General features: G+C 39.4%; 1 protein-coding gene across 1 annotated transcript in view; it reads right to left on the bottom strand.

Annotated features, from left to right (window-relative positions):
* r3hdm2 (R3H domain containing 2) overlaps positions 1–17,726 on the bottom strand; it is a 41,137-nt gene that overhangs the window by 9,601 nt on the left and 13,810 nt on the right. The window contains exons 5-17 of the mRNA XM_030778179.1: positions 16,946–17,066; positions 15,345–15,423; positions 15,061–15,120; positions 14,496–14,636; positions 14,159–14,271; positions 13,962–14,061; positions 13,203–13,247; positions 12,374–12,427; positions 5,040–5,272; positions 3,721–3,905; positions 3,240–3,341; positions 2,108–2,401; positions 97–223 (exon numbers count right to left, since the gene is read on the bottom strand). Of these exons, the coding sequence (XP_030634039.1) occupies positions 97–223; positions 2,108–2,401; positions 3,240–3,341; positions 3,721–3,905; positions 5,040–5,272; positions 12,374–12,427; positions 13,203–13,247; positions 13,962–14,061; positions 14,159–14,271; positions 14,496–14,636; positions 15,061–15,120; positions 15,345–15,423; positions 16,946–17,066 (1,654 nt within the window). The remainder of the gene's footprint in view (positions 1–96; positions 224–2,107; positions 2,402–3,239; positions 3,342–3,720; positions 3,906–5,039; positions 5,273–12,373; positions 12,428–13,202; positions 13,248–13,961; positions 14,062–14,158; positions 14,272–14,495; positions 14,637–15,060; positions 15,121–15,344; positions 15,424–16,945; positions 17,067–17,726) is intronic.

Here is a 17,726-nt window from a genome sequence, read left to right as displayed (position 1 = left end):
AGGCCTGTACCAGTAGAAAGAATACACCTGCTGATTACACATAAAGAAGACAGAAAGAATGGACAGTATACTGAGGGTTTGAGTGGAGGGACAAACCGGATGGCTGTGTGGGCTGAGGTATGGGCTGGGACCGCTGAGCAGGGTAAGACACCTGATGGGACATGGATCTGTACTGCTGCCCTGTGTTGGGATACTGTCCAGAAGAGTAAAACTGCACCTGGATCTGCAAGGGCGTCAGGACAAAAGAGAGACGTACTCAGAAAAAAGGAGAGATTGAGTTATGGATTTAAAAAGATAGGAAGAAAGATAGGGAGAAGGGGCATATAAGGGAAAGAGAGAGAGAGAGAGAACCAGATATGGAGAGAGGGAGGCAGAGAGGGTAAGTAGAGTAGGGAGAGAATTAGAAACGTATCTGCTAAAACATGTTAATACTAGTTCTAATCAGGCTGCACCCATACAGGGATTATATGCTCATGTACATATTGTTAAAAAGAGAAAAGCCATAGCTCCACACAATGAGACTGGTGATGAAATTTTTCTGGTATGTTATTTCAGGGGGCCAACATTTACACCTGATTTTTAATTTTTACCTTTTAAAATCCTGTATCTATATATATTCATTCTGTGAGCACTGGCAAGAAAAAGGTGGTTTTTTTTGTTTTGTTTTATTTTTTTCCTTTAACTAACCCGTGAGACTTCAGACATCGTTTACTTTAAGACTTTTGTAACAGTTATCATAATCAGTGTGATCTGAAGTATGTTATACTTTAACTGTGCGTTCACACTGGAAGCGGCGAGAGCGTTAAAGGGACTGGAATTCATTAATTTTCTATGTGAGCCAGCATCCCTCGGCGGCAAGGAGTGGCGTGGCGGTTAACTTTATGGTAATGAGCTATGACGTGGTTCGGCGGCAACAATCACAATTTACAAGTTCTCCGCACTAGACAATTCTAGAGAAAACAACTGTGTAAACTTTTGTTCCCACCAAACATTAGTTCCCAAGCACAATGGGGGAGGGGTAGATCATTGACGTGGCGGGTTGTAATTTGACTTAACATAATTAGCATCTTAGCATCAACACAAAATTCACACCACAGAAATGGCTTTTAATTAGTTTATTTCATTAGTTTATTTTGTTACCAAACATGTAATTATAATTGTTCATTTCTTTTCTTCATCGATTGATTTCTCACCTTCACATTTAAAAGATTTCATGAGGTTAACTTATACCCTACTTGTGGTCAGTCAGCACAAAGATACCGGGCGACATGTTTCTTTGCCTTGCGGCTTCTTTAAAAAAAGTTTGCCCAAGCAATCCAAATGAAATTGTAACTGCCTATTTCATCTACGTCAGAGTGTCCACAGCGTTCGACAGCGTTGTTCACAGGGCGGCTAGAGGGAATTTTGATGCTCTCGCCGCTCACAGTGTGAACGTACTGTAAGACTTTTGACACAATTATCATAATCAGTGTGATCTTAAGTATTTTTCCGGCCGCTGTGGAAAAAGAACATTCTTTGGAACAAGGGATATATACTCACCAGCAACTTCATTAGAAACATTGCTGTTGTAGGTACACTTTCTTGGTGTAGAGACTGTGGCCCATCTGTTGCCATACACAGTGTGTGTGAACCATCCTCTGGCCCTTCATCAATGCTTAGTTCGTAACCACAGAACACTACTGGCTGGACATTATATAGGGACCATTCTCAACTCAGCAGTGACACTGATGTGGTTAAAAGCCCAAACAACGCTGCTGTATCAGATACACTCGTACCATGTCAGTGTCACTGCTGTGTTAAGAATGGTCCGCCACCCAAATAACATCTAGCCAGCACTGCGCCTGTGGTCCGAGTATTGATTACTATTGATTAGTGACTACTGATAAAAGCATTGATTACTACTGATGAGAGACTACTCATAAAAAAGCCAGAGGGTCCTTTACAGACTGTGCATGGCGGAAAATGGGCAACAGTCTGTGACTGTAAACCTGTATAGTGGCCCTTTAAGTCCAGGGTAGGTGTTTCTGATAGAATGGATGGTGAGGCCAATGAGCCCAGACAGGTAAAGACCATACAGGTCTTTAAACATTCAGAGAGTGATGCCTACCTGCTGAGGAGGTGCAGGCTGCATGTAACCCTGAGCTGAGGGTGGAGGTTGCAGAACAGGCTGGGCTGGAGGAGGTGGAGGAGGAGGGGGGTGTGGGTGCACAGTGGGTGGCTGGTATCCTGAGGGAGGAGGCATGGGCTGGCCACTTGTGGCCATGATGTAGCCTGCCTGGGGCGGTGGGTGCTGGGACAGGACAGCTGGGGGGGGCTGGTACAGGGCGGGGGGGTCAGGAGCCTCACTGGAACCTTGACGACTGAGAGTCATTTGTCCAAACTGGGGGGTCAGCTCATCCCCCTGAGAGAGGCAAACACAAAACAGATTTATCAAATATACGTTATATATAAGGAACAAAACTAGGCTATAAACACTAAACACGAAACAGATTAATAAGATATACGCTATAAATATCAGGAACACAACTAGGCTATAAACACCAAATGGGCAGACTACACTACATATATATACAGATCCTGTCAACTCCTAAATTATTACAACCCTATAAAATGCTTAAGTATAATGCTAAGTTCAATTTTGTTTCAAGTTGAGCAGCAAAAAAACTTTCATAGAACTAAACCAGACTTTGGTTTTTCTGCATTTTATGTGAATTTTAAAGATAAAATTTATCATGATTTCTGACAGATCTTCCCCTCACACATCTTTTTGTGGTGAGAGAGACTGCTGCCTCTGTAGCATGATCATGCCTATTTGGATAGCAGTGCAGTTTGTATGACAATACCCAAACCTGGCTGTATTATTTGGACCCTAACTACTCCTATTAAGTGTAGCAGGGCCGTGATCTGAGCCATGAATCCCCAGACACAGGACACATAGCGACGGTGTCACAGTCCAGTGTCCAGGAGGCTTTCTTGAGGAGTGTGTGTGCATTGTGCTTAAAGGTACAGTGCCTATGACATACAAAAGCAGAGATCTTTTAAAAGCTGCTTTATTATACATCATTAAAGTGTCTGACAGGCACACTGTACTGTCAGCCTTTGTTTGGGCGTAAGACAAAGAGTGGAGTGTAGCAGACAACTATGTCTGTCCAGGGTGAAGAGGATAGAAAAAGAAGAAAAAAAGAGAAGCATCTGGAGCAGGAACAATAGAAAAAGAGGAGGGCAAAAAGGAAGGGTACCATGTTGTACTGCTGGGGAGGTGAGACAGGCAGAAGGACCTGGGGACAGGAGGGACTTGAGAATGAAACAGGCTGTGGAGAAGGCTGCAGTGATGCCACTGGCTATACCGAGGAAAAGAAAGAGAGAGAGAAAGGGAGGGGGACAGAGAGAGAGAAAAAGTGCGAGAGAGAGGGAGAGTTAGCAGGTGCAAGAGAGATAAGAGAAGCCATAGGATCTGAATGAAGGAAAAGAGGCAATTAAATGTAGGGGGAAAAAAGATCACAGAAGACGAGGTATAGCCATTATGTCAAAGACAGAGGAGATGCCAAAAACAGAAACAAACAAAAACACGAAAACACCCCTAAAGGAAACTGGGAAACAGCAGAATTTGATTTCAATTGTTTCAAAGCTAAAAGTGCAAATGTTCTTTACTTCCATGGCAGGACATAAACAGACATAAACAGACTGCTGAAACTGCCCTGTCCCCTAGCTTAGCAGTACCTGTGCCAGCATGTGGCTGCCCATGGTGTGTTGTGTTGGGGTGGGAAGCAGGGCAGTCTGGGGGGAGGGCTGGGACTGTTGTGTCTGGGGCTGGGGTGGGTTAGAGGGGCATGGCAGCAGATTGCGGCCCTGGGGCATCCCTGCCTGGGCCTGCGGGCAAATATCTGGGTTTGTCATGGGAGGGCCTGGAGGGAGAGAAAACAAAATGAATTTTATTGACATTCAAAAACATGTGGAGGATAATAATGTGATTGATGACATCAGGATTAGCCTCTCTAAAGAGAAAAACAAGCACCCGACTTTGAAAACTTCAATGCTAAATTCCTGGCTTCCAACCTCTCTCATCATTAAGAAACACTTCAAAACAAGTTCTTGAAACATCAGCAAATATGATAAACTATCGTGATAAAGTACCTCTTTAATCACTCTTCCATACACAACGAATGTCAAATTTTAGCATACTCATATTAACAGCAAAGGGAGAAAGCTTTTTTAAAGGCTTTGGAACTAAGTTCAAAATCAGGGAAAATTAAAATGGGAATCATTATGGATCCTTGATGCCAACTCTGTAACTCTATAACTTGATACAGTTATACAGTGTGTAACTCTATGACTCATACAGTGTGTAACTCTATAAGTCATACAGTGTGTAATTCTGTAACTCATGTGGTGCGTAACTCTATAACTCATACGGTGTGTACTTCTATAACTCATACAGTGTGTAACTCTATAACTCACACGGTGTGTACTTCTATAACTCATACAGTGTGTAACTCTATAACTCATACAGTGTGTAATTCTATAACTCATACAGTGCGTAACTCTACAAGTTTACCAGCATCATCAACCTGGTGCAAATGCTCTGGATTTAGCCTGATCCACACGAACATGTGTGGTAACTGTCAGAAGTGTCTGACATGTAAATACCACATTTCTTTTGAAGGTCAAAGGCAGGGTTTTAAAGTCTCATCTCTACTCTGAACTTTAAAGTAAAGCTCTACTACCCACACCAAAGCTTAAATGTTCATCTCACTACCCAAGATGCTACAATCCTGTCATAACCACATCCATGACACCTGTATCCGATCACACATGAATGCCTTGTTCCATTCTCAACAACCAAAGACGGGAGTGGGCTAGTTTTGATGAAGAATCAGATGAATGGTCAAAAATGACCCAAGAAATGAGTGGCCCTTTCCAGACCCTGTTTGACATAAAAGACCACACTGTGATAATAACCAAATATGTCCTCTGAAAGAGATCCAAGAGACTGGGGATATATTAATATGAAATAAAGCAGTTCCACTGAGGCCTCGTACCAGTGCGTGAGCCCCTGCAGCTACCCTGCGAAGCCTTGCTGCCAAGGCTGTCTCCACGGGTCAGGATAGAGATCCCACTGAAGCTGCTGGCCTTGGTGACGGGTGGCCTCAGTGTGCGGTTTGAGCTGTCTGAGTCCGTGCTGCTCCATGGACGTGGCTCCAGGCACTTCATATCACTGTCTGTACTGCTCTGTCGACTACTGGATGCTCGGCTAGAGCTCTCCCTGTTACCCCTAGGGGAGGAGTAGAGAGAGGCCATGGAGGGAGCAAAGAAAGAAAAGAGGATGCAGAGAGAGAGGTAGGAAAAGGAACAAAGTAGTGGGGGACAAGGGAAAAAAGAACAAATTACTGCTGACTAATCAAAAGCTTTGAGAATTCACAGAGGAGCTTTAAGAAAACAATATATTCAAACACAGATGCCAAAGTGCACTGATTAACATAATAGTCTGAGCAGAGAAACATTTCACAAATAGAAACCCACCCCAGATTCCAAACACACACACGCACACACGATATCACATAAACCTCAGTCATGATTATATGCATACTGATCACTGATATTTAACATCAAATGCTGAGACTATTAAAGAGGAGAAGAAACAAAGACAAAAATCCACATTGGACAAGACCTGGCCCTATAGACAGTCAACACAAAATGCATTATGACAGGGGCAGTCTGTTACTTCAGTATAATGACATACTGTCAAGAGACACAGGAGACAAGGTGAAACAGGACAACCACACACACACATACACACACACACACACACACACACACACACATATTAGGGATGCGTAGAGAGCCCAGTATTTGTATTTGTGTCTGCATTTGTTGAGGCAGCAAAATTATTTGCATTTGTATTTGTATTCAAATAAAAGGGGAAACAGGTGTAACAATCCTGCTTTTGTTTTTATTACACTTCTAATTTTAGGATATTAAAGTGTTACTATAAGTGTTCTTCTATAAATGATAATAATTACGACCACTTAAATGTAATATTGGTTTATGGTTTTCATAAACCCAGCAATAAACATGTATAACCATAAACATCATTGAAAGGAAAATCATTTTAAAACTAATATTGAGTTCCTAATCCACACTCAAGCCAATAAACTAAACTCTAAACTAATAAATGTCTATGTGAACATTGTAAACCTCACCACCACCTGCCCTAATTGGAGGACGCAGCGTGACAGAGTGGCTGACTGAGCAGTGAGCAAAGCGTGTGTACGCAAACTAGCTAGTAACCACACTGCCAGAGCTAATCTAGGCTAATCTCCTCCTGCTCTTCTGAAATTACGGCTTTATTCTCTTGATATTACGAATTATTCTTGTAAAATTATGGCCTTGTTCTCGAAATCTTAGAATTTTTTCCCCCCTCAATGTTGGGCTAATACTCTGTTGTAATGAAGAACACTGGCTATTTGATATGTTTTTTTTTTCCTTCCCGAAAACAAGTAATTTTTAAAATATTTGTATGAAATAAATATTCGTAAAAACCCACGATTTGTGCTTTGCCGAATACCAGATTCGGATTCGGCTCCACCCCTAATATATATATACATGCAAACATATATTAGGATATGTTAGAAGACACATCCATTCACACATTCACTCGAACTTTGACAAATCAACACACACAAAAGCAACACAGACAGCACCACAACATACACTTCTACGGTAGCATACACACTCAGTTACTGTGTGCTGCACTGTGACCCTGGATAAGGGCAGCTGCCAAAAAAATCTAACCAGTCAGAAATCTCAGCAGTACCAAATCAAATTATAAATCACCACTACTGTAACAGTATGTCTATGAGTCCACAGAACACACTTCTGCTCAAAAAAAACCCAAAACAAAATAGTGTTACTCTTTTCTGTTTTCTGTTACTCTTTTTCTGTTTTTATCTGAGCATAAAGAGCTCAGGAGTGGAAATACATGAGACTTACATTAAGTACATCAATTAGGACCTTGGTTCATGCTGAAAAACCAACACAAGACAATGGATGGAAATGGTGAGAGTACTGCCAAAAACAACTGCCAACAATAACCGCAGAATTCTTGGAAGTTTAACATTGCATCATCAAGTTATGAAAATGCTACTCACCATTGGATGGCAAACAAATAATTTATCAAGTTCTTCAGTTATTTTTTATAAACAGAATAAATTAATTAAACATTTGTAGAATTTAACTTGAAAATCTGCAGGAAGGAACTGAACTTGCATGCTCTTCCCTTGGACAGAAAACAAACAAAAAACATTTGTTTTGTTTTTAAATAGTATATTACAGATTGAACTTCACAAATCCAATGTTTCTACTCTTCATCTGTCATTAATAGCACTTTTACCTGTGAAAAAAGGCTTAACATCAGGTGCATGGAGATGATTACTCATCTGGTGGAGCAGGCAAGATTATAGAGGGGGATATTTAACATTCTTAGTCACGAGAGATACCTTAGAAGTGAATAACACTAGCTCTAATTCCCACATTTCAACTGGTGAGAAAGCCCTGTAAGCAAGGCAAATGGGTGAGAATTCAACCATTCCCTTATTCACCTCACCAACAGGTTCCCCCCCAATCACTGACTCACCCACTGAAATACCTGTTGAGCTCTGCTAATTCCATTTTGAGAAACATGGGTGGCAACACTTTAGGTATGACGTATTCGCTCCACATAATCAGGGAACACTCCAATTATATAGTGAATTCACATATGTATGTTCACTAGAAATATCACTTATGACCTACACCTTATAAGGCTCAGTAAAAGTTTCAAATGTGCTCTCCGAAAGTTTCTGCTGGTCCAACAGCATCTACAAACAGGAGAAGATTTTGCAGATCTGTTTTGTTGGTGAAATATAAAGTTTCATTATATTCACATAAACAGTAGTCATTATATTGACATTAACAGTAACAAAACTAGTGCCATCCATGAAACAGTTAATTATCCTCTTGCAACATAGTAGAGAGCAGTGTTGTAGTCAAGACCACCTAAACCAGACCAAGTCATGACCAAGACTAGAGTGTATCAAGACCGAGACAAGACCAAGATTTTGAGAGGTCGAGACCAAGTCAAGACCAAGACCAAGGCAGGATGAGACCGAGTCAAGACCAGGACCAGGACCAGGACCAGACCAATGATAGTACTACACTGCATGACACACTTATGATAAAAAGTGGAACATGAAAACCAAAGGCACTTCTCAAATTGACCTGAAAGATCCACATTCCCATAAAAACACCCACATACAAACAAGCACTAAGAGCTGAAATCAACTTAACCATCTTTATACAACACTCCTTTTCCATGTTTTACCATCCAGCTAACACAATGCAATTTTTTGTGCAAGCTCTTTTTTAACATGTTTTCTGATTTCGCAAACTTCTAACAACTTTCACGACTATATTTATATGTTTATTTCATCAATACAAGGGTGTTATTGACATATAAGTTGAAATTAATTATCTACATCCCTCAGCTGGTCAGCAGGACTAGGCATGACCTTTGAAACTGATACCCAGAAAGCACTTTTTTCACGTTTTCTGATTTCACAAATTTCTGACAACTTTCACAACGGTATTTATGTGATTATTTTATCATTGTTAGAGTGTTACTGACATATAAGATGAAATGAAATGTCTACATCCTTTGGTTGGTCACTAGGGCTAAGCCTGACCTTTGATATTGACCCCAAAAAGCGTTTTTATGATTCATAATCTGTTTTCACAAATTTCTGAGAAGTTTCACAACTGTATTTTTATGTTTATTTCATCAATATTAGGGTGTTACTGAGATATAAGATGAAAGGAAATATCTACATCCTTTGGTTGGTCACTAGGACTACGCCTGATCCTCGAGGTTGACCCCAAAGTGTTTTTTTTCACGTTGCGTGAATTCACAAAAAAGTTTCAAAACTGTATTTATGTGTTTATTTCATCAATTACAGAGTGTTATTGATATTTAAGATGAAATGAAATGTCTACATCCATTAGTCACTAGGACCAGGCCTGACCTTTGAAGTTGACCAATCATACTTTTATGGTCATTTCATCAATACTAGTAAGTTATTGAAATATAAGTTGAAATAGAATGTCTTGATGCCTGGTTAGTCACTAGAACTAGGTCAAACCTTTGAACAGAAAGGTCCCAAAATGTGTTTTGAAAAGTTAGTTATTATTAAGAAGAGCAATCATGAATAACCCTTACTATTTTTTAAAGAGAAACTGAACATAAAATATAAATATTCAAAATTTGTTAACCATGCCGGGCCTTATACTTCACCGATATTCTATTTGCAGCACACAAATTACTCTTCAGCATGCATGAATTTTCAAGGGACCTTTATTTTGAAACGCCATCTCCATGCAAGACAAACGGTGGAATACACAGTAGCACAGTAGCACAACAGCATGCCTTAAATTATTATATATTTGCATTTAATGTAATGTTCGAACACTACAATTTCACAACTGAATACAAGGCAGCATAACATAATGTGTACGTAGTTTATATAACTTCTAATGAGATAAAGATCTAGTTGGTGAATGTCAGGCAAATGTGTAATTTCAAGCTAACTTAACTGCAGCTGATAGCCCCACAGTTGTGGTCTTGACCGGTCTTGAAATAAAATCCCGAGTCTTCCATGTCTGAGACCGAGTAAAAATGCCGTCGATTCTCGAGACGAGACCAAGTCAGAATCCTTCAAAGAAGTGTGCATCTAGGTACAATGGCCACACTCAAGCTTTTAAATAAACTTCATGAAAGCTGTATTTCCTGCATGACTGAACTGAGAGTATTTTGTATCACCTGGGATTTAAGTTTTTGAATTACAGGCAAGCTGTTGGTACAGGGAACTCATCATATCTGCTACGGTATAAGCAGAATAATCCTACATTCCTATCTGATACAGTCTAACCAGGACCCACATAGTTGACAACCTCTCCTTGTTCCACTGAATTTCAGATCCTATATTTAATAAGTTAGCCAAAATAATTCTTTGAGTCTAACTGGACACTCAGTTCCGTGCTCTGATCAAATCCTTCAACCTGTTTGCTTGATCAGATTCCTCCAAAAGTTTTTTTTTTTTTCCAGAACTTCTACTCTTAACTGGCAAACTACTTTTAAATATGATCAATTCAATTGTAGACCTTGGGAATGTACCCAGACTGACTTTGTCAGACACTCTAACGAATCTTCACCCATGTGACTTGTCTGACTACTGACTAAAAGTTTGGACACACCTACTCATTCAAGGATTTTTCTTTATTTTTACTATTCTCTACATTGTGCTTTGTTTACACTTCTTTTTGCTTACTATATAATTCCATATGTGTTACTTCATAGCTCTAATGCCTTCAGCATTGTTCTACAGTGTAGAAAATGAAAATAATGAGGATAAAGAAAAAACATTGAATGAGAGGGTGTGACCAAACTTTTGAGTGATAATGTATGTCAAATCTCTGATTTATTTCTAAACTGTTTGGCCAAAGTACACAGACACTCTCCTGGTTCAGATCCAACCTAAACCTCTGAACATAGTCAGGTAAAGTATGGAGTCCTTCAAGGCTCAGTGTGTGGGTCACTGTTCTTCTCTGTGTATATGCTGTCTCTTGAACATACTGGGACATACTGGCCTTGTGAAAAATGTATTCATAAATATAGCCTCACTTTCAGTTGTAGTGCTGATGATGCACAGTAGTATATATCAGTTAGGCCAGAGGTAGTTTCTTAATTATCCATGATTGTGTTAAGAACAGCAGAAGCTGAATGACTGCCAACTTTTTCCTGCCAAACCCTGAAAGGTATTATTACCTGGCCCTAATGCTCCTACAGGTAAGCTGGCTAATTATATACTGGCCCTCCATGGTTTCTTTGTTGTACCTTGCATAATAGTCAAAGATTCATATGTTACCGTTATCATTGATCTTTCATTTGTTGCTCCCATTAGAAACAGATAATGGGCAGCTTTCCTCCAGTAAAGAAATTTAAAATTCTGACTTTCCAGTGCAAGTCAGAGGATGGGCTCTGCCTTTTGGGACTCAGTGTTTCTCAAGGCTTCTTCCAATTTTGGCCAAAGCAAGTTTTTTTTTTCCTGCCACCGTTACCTTAGTCTTGCTGCCGCCCAGAATCTTATAAGGCCGCTTTGTAACAATGTCTATTGTAAAAACTGCTGAACAAACAAAATTGAACTGAAACACAACTGAAAAATTAAGAATGGTGTTCTGACTAAAAAGGTATCATTGAAACCACATGGTGAGTCTTGTGGTGAACAAAACACCACCTTACAAATGCAGGGGATAAAGACATAATACAAATTGACACACAGTTATTATTTACTTCACTTGCAGCACAGGAACATTGATATTGCATTTTCCATACCTGTCCTTGATGGAAAAAATTGTACCATAAAATCATATTTTTGTTGGCCGAAACCTTTGTTTAAAAATAATGAATTTTTCTGCTTTTTGAATCTGTAGTTACGCGAGAAAAACTATGTGCATAATTTTTTGTGTCGAAATAACAATACAATTTAAGATTAAAAAAAAAAGATGAAGAAAATCCAAAATACCCATCCCTGTTTTATGTCAATGGCCATGGATTTTCACACAACAAATATATTAGTATATATTCAAAAGAGATAGAAACACAATCTGAGAAGAATTTCTTTTCTTTTAATGGTAAAAAAGAGTCTGCTATGAATTTCTGAACACTTGATTAATTAATGAGTTACCTAAAACATGTCACACACAAACAGGGGGAGAGCAGTAGCAGACTAACCACAAGAGAGTGTTACACTTCGTTTGACCACCCATACATAATCTCTCCCTTTCTTACCATCCACTTCTCTGTTTTGCATGACTATTTCTCTGCGGCAAAGGGAAAAAGTATTAGTCTCTATCTATGTTACTTATACTGCAGGCACAAATGCTGTGAGCAAAACATTGAACTTTAAGTGTTCAGACACCTGATGAAGTTTTCTGCACATGCTTCAGATCTGCTGTAGACTGAACAACACAAAACACAGTAAGAGATGGTACATCTCCTATACAGCATTGCATCTGGACCCAGACCTGCTGTAACTGAGACACAAAGGGTCACAGACTCTAGGCTCATCACTCCCCACATGAACAGATATCAAAAGTGCAATGGCATATCAGAAGGAGAATGCAGCGATGATAATGGTCAGAGTTCTCCCTTAGAACATCTCAAAGAAAACAAAGCAGCCATGCATTGGTCCCCATCATGACCCCATGGTGCATGTAGCCAATGGCAAGCAAAGACACACGGTCACATGAAGACGGGCATAGTATCACAAAACACACCCAGTACCTAAAAATCTGCCTCCTCTTTTGAGAGCTAGAGGAATTGCCGTCGATGGAAAGTCTGTGGGGACTGTATTGGAGAAAGAAACGCTGAGAGTTACTGACAGAATGTTTTGAGGAGTGCCACGGGGGGCAGGGCATGGGGGGGATTGTGCCATGTAATCTAATAAAGACAATGGAACCCACAAAATTGACAACAAGGCATTTTCGCCCAGAGATTTAATTTTTTCCCTGGCAGTTAACAACAGTGATGGTGCACTCAAACAAACATGGCTTACAGTACTCCCACATGTACTACAGTAAGCCCACGTGTTTCCAACTAATCCCCCGCAATGGTACTGGCTGTGAAGTTAGGAGAGGGCCCAAGACACAAGCAAAAGGGGTTTTCAGATATCTGCTATCACTGATAACTTTACTCAAACTTTTGCTGTTTTTTTTTTTCATATGTTTTCAGTGTACATTTACATCTTACAAATGGTAAACTGACATACTACAAAAGTCCCATGATCATGATTTAGGAGGGGGTTAGTGGAACCACCCTGTGCTGACTCATACAAAGAGGTTTATCCACTGGTAAAGCAAAAGCAAAGACAGAAATAACAGAAGAATGATCACAAAATGCCCAAGGGTTGGTAATAGATCCTCACTGCCATTTCAACACTTTGCCTTGACTTTCATTTACTGCACCACTGAATCCATGTATTTATTGAATGCAATAATAAAAACACTTTACTGAGTTATGCCTATGCTTTCACTACAAAGAAGTGTTTTATTAAAAGAACAAACAAACAACAACAAAGTAGCTCAAATCTGTTTACACTGACACAGTAGCCTACCTGTTGTCATTGATGTATCCATTTTGAGAGGACTGTAAAGAGAAAAAAATAGAAATTGAGGTCAGCTTCACTTTAAATTCAGTAAGTCAACAATCATTTAGTACGGCTTCACCTTAAAGTCAATAAACCCACAATCATTTTTAAACATGTTATTGACAAAAATATCAATTTTTAACCTTGACTGTCAATTTGTGCTAAAGACCACAACCCTTTTTCCATACTTCATCCTTTCCTCCTCCTACGGACAAAGGAATAATGGCCTGCTCAACTAACTGTCAAACGACACTTTCAGCTTCAGTCCAAACCGCACTGTGGCCATAGCCTCTATAAGATGGGACATATTGGGAGTGATTGCACTATTTCACAGATAGAGAACTGAAGTAATCTGTTGTGATCCAGTTATTCAAAAGTCCAAACAATATGACCTTACTGGATCTAAAAGGTGTAACTGACTAAATCACCTTAACATTTCTTTTGAAACTAATGCTGAAAGTGTACAACTACACTTATCCCAGTTTCCAAAGTCAAAGTAAAAATGTCACAATGTCTGTCTGAAAACCCCTTTAATCCCATTACTTTTCAGTTCATTTCATTAAATGAGAGTTAGGGTCATTCACTGGCAGCAGTCAATTAGCTAGCTTAATTCTAATCATTAAATATTTATCAAGGTTTTTCTGAGTGCTCCCATGTCCTTGTGCGCAACAGTGTGAATCAATCACAGAGTGGCCCTTCTAATGCTTCAGTGCCAGGTGCTGGGCTCTTACTTCACGGGCAAAGATACGATCTCGCACTCGTTGATACTCCTCTTCCCTCTCCTCTATAGACTTGCTCCGCCTCCCATCCTGAAGCGGCACTCGATCTTGTGGTGAGGGGCATAGCATATCATTAGAGAACACGTAATGTTTCTGAATCCATCCTAAACATACCCGCATAACACATTACTGTAAACCACTGGCCTACCTGGTTATCATCCTTATCCATACTGGCATCGTCCCTTTTTAAGATGAACTTCTTTTGGAAATCCATGTTCCTCTCATCTTTAATGTGCTCTGAGAATCTCTGCTCAGGGCTGAGAAGGGGAGTAAAGACAGAAGTAAGGTACCCCTCCGTTCTGCCGCAACCTTCTTTTAACTCGATAAACTAACAAATAATGCCGTGCAGTCATGTAATTCAAACTCATTATGGCCCCAATCCATCCACTTAGACCCAAACATGTACGTATGCTATGTGTGATCAGTCTAAAGTACTATATGGACAGGCCAGAGACAGTGCCCAGCCCTGTCTCTCTCTTACATGCGTGTGTTGCCTGTCTTGTTGATGATGACAGCCTTGCCAGTCTGGTCCACGTTGTGGTCCATCCCGAAGTACGCTGCTACCCTGTGCAGGAGCATACGGTGGTACGACGTCATCTGGGGAAACTTCTTATACTGATTACTGAAAAAATACAATTATACAGAGATGAAAATACAACATCAGCTAACACACAATATGCATTCATTTATGGACATTCCTAGCTTCTAGTGTGTGTGTGTGTGCGCTCACTAGTGTGTATAGGATGGGTTAAATGTAGAGGCTGCATTTCACTGCTCACTTCTCTAGTGTGTGTAACCAATAAAGTACTTCTACTTCACCATCCACTATCTTATGTTTCCAATTTTCTAGGATTTAGGTAGAGTTTAAGTACAGAGTTTAAGTACTGTGATTGGGTACAAAGTCTAAAAATGGTGATTTAGCCACTACAACACTGTCTCTGGAACAGCCAGTCATGATGACAGTGGAGACTCTACCACTGCCCACTTGTTACAAGAAAAACACTGAGAGGTGACATAACTGTGGATAGCACAATAATCTGACTTACTTGTCGTCGCTAATGAACTCCAGGATATCCTGTTCCAGTTTGAGCAGCATCATTCGATCCCTAATGTAGACAATAAGACATTCAGAGAAACAAGACATGGTGAAGACCTTGATGTAAAAAACACTCGCAGGGTGACAACCTGAATAAAGAGGAAATACAGTCAACTCCAATGGTAATGTACAATGGTTTGTAAACTTCTTCTATTCAGGATGATTTGGTATGTTTTTTGCGTCAGTGTTTTATCTACACAGCTAAAGAAATTGATGTAGGTACTGCTCACTTACCTGGGGTTGTTTTTCAGTGTGTTGACCAAGAACTCGTGCACATCAATGCCAGTGGAGTCTGTGTACTCCTGACTGGAATCTGACCATGGGAGCAGAAAAACAGTACTTAACAAAGGGGGATGTACTGACAGTTCAACTTGAAAAGGTATCATTCAGCTTTTTACGCTTGATCACAATTTTTTTTTGGTTGGCAATTACTGCCTGACTGACTTAAATTTTGCTACTTCTAGGACATTTAGAGCAATGGGCTAACAATGCAAATGTACTGTTAATCACAATGAAATAACAATTTGAAAAGGATACAAAAGTCCCTGTAGGTCTCATGTATGTCTGGTATAAAAAATATTAAACACCCATGATTAGACTGAAATGTTGTCAATTCGGGCACATTTGCAGTTAGTGCAAAAAATGTGCTTACTACCCAAGCCTTCTGATTGATGTAATCTGAAAAGAAATGTGTTGGGAACGGTGTTTTTTTTTTTTTTTTGATAAATGCTAACTGTTTTAGGGCATTGGTATGGCATTCCTACCGACACAGCTGTAACTGTACGTGAAGATGTCAGATAGTGCTTCCTCTGTATTTTTGAAAAAATTGTCTACCACAGTAATGGACAGAAACAAGCCATTGTATCTTGTCCATTTCGCTTTAAAAACACTACCACCCAGTGGGCCAACCCGGTTTTGAATCAGTTAGTTCTTGATTGGAAAAAAAATAAAAAATCTACTTTTTGGGAGGTTGTAGAGAATGACATGAGAAGTTGAGCTCTGACAACCATTTCAGTAATAAAGAAATGATATTAGATATGATTTGGATACATGTTATAGTTGTGAAGTTTGACTGAGGGCTTTCTGTAATTCATTCATTCATTCATTCTCCTGGTCTTTTATTATCTGTAGAGCAAAAGCCAGTACAAATCTGACCCATAATTGTGACAATATGACGACTTGGAGAAAACACTTAAAATAAAGATGGCTGACTTTTCAAATTGAATTTGTCTTTGTAGCCATTTAATATTTTCATTAAAAAAATGGACAAACACCATCTGACATCACAATGGACCATCTGCAATAGCTTCAAGATCCGTGGAGACTTGAGGCTCACATCATCTGTTACCCAATCCAGTACTTCCCATGACCGTTTAACACATGAGCTACATCCATCCGCTCTCTTCTGGCCTGAATCACTTTGTTAGCAATAATGACCTTTGAACTTTTAATATTTATAGCAAGTCTGTACTGCAGCAAATCTGTATTCTCCTCACATTTGTTTAGCGGTTAATCTTTCTGTTTGTTAGCATTCGAATACAGAGCTTCTGTTTTCTTGCTTGACTTGACTTAATTAATTAGAAAAGAAAACAAACAGGCTGATGATCACAGCTGAGGTTACAAATGTATACGATATTTATACAGGCAGAAACACTTTGTAGACATGAATTCAGCTGATTAATTGAAAAACTAACACAGCTATGTACATGAAAGTCTATACACACAAAGTAGTATCTGACAAGTTTGTCTGTGATGATAAGGTGAGGCTATCATGGCAGGCTGAGCAGGTTAAAACCAGAGTGTAGTGCACTGAGTTACTGAAAGAAAGAACATACCACGTGAAAGCATTTTGCGTGGAGTTTTATCCTTCTTCTCTCTCTCCTCACTCTCATACTCATCTTTAGACTTCTCCTCCTCTTTATCAGACGGGCAGCTGATATGCAGCTGAATCATGTCCTGAGTGAGAAAGAGAGAAGGTTTCACTTACACAGTGACAACATGTCAGCTACTAATGATGTATGAGACAAGGATTACTTTGTTATTTTCTCATAGTTTTCTTATACCTTTCCTTTAAGATATACATTTTGAATTATAACCTCTGGATTCTAGAATATTAAAATTTAACTAATTATAATGAATAAACATGTTTTTTTATTAACTTTGTTAACTAAGTTTAATGTTCTATGTCTAGAATAGACTATTTCATCCATTTTTGGTAATGTGTACCGTTACTTTAAGAAAATGCACCTTCGCGAATTTACTTCAGTTAAGTTGTTGAACTCAGGAAGCAGTGGAGGCTAGATTAGCTGTGGAGCCACACAGTTTTCATAACATGTCCTGTCATGTTTGGTTTAATATTATCCAACAAAGAAAATTCAGTGGATTTATACTACTTGTGACACGTGTGGAATAAAAGTTGTTTGTGTTTTTCCAACCTTACAACGGACGTCGAGTGGATGATGCAAAACTACATCAGCTGGACACGAGTAAGCCGTGACTACCAGCTAGATCATATTTTTTGCAGTAACAAATGATAAGCACACACATATGCTATGACAGCTTATGCCTTTTTAATTTGAAAGAAAAAAAAGAGATATGAATTAATTTACATTTACA

Source organism: Chanos chanos, chromosome 6, assembly GCF_902362185.1.
Source record: "Chanos chanos chromosome 6, fChaCha1.1, whole genome shotgun sequence".
NCBI lineage: Eukaryota > Metazoa > Chordata > Actinopteri > Gonorynchiformes > Chanidae > Chanos > Chanos chanos.
The sequence above is the reverse complement of the archived record's forward strand: the minus strand, read 5'-3'. Positions and strand labels throughout refer to the sequence as shown.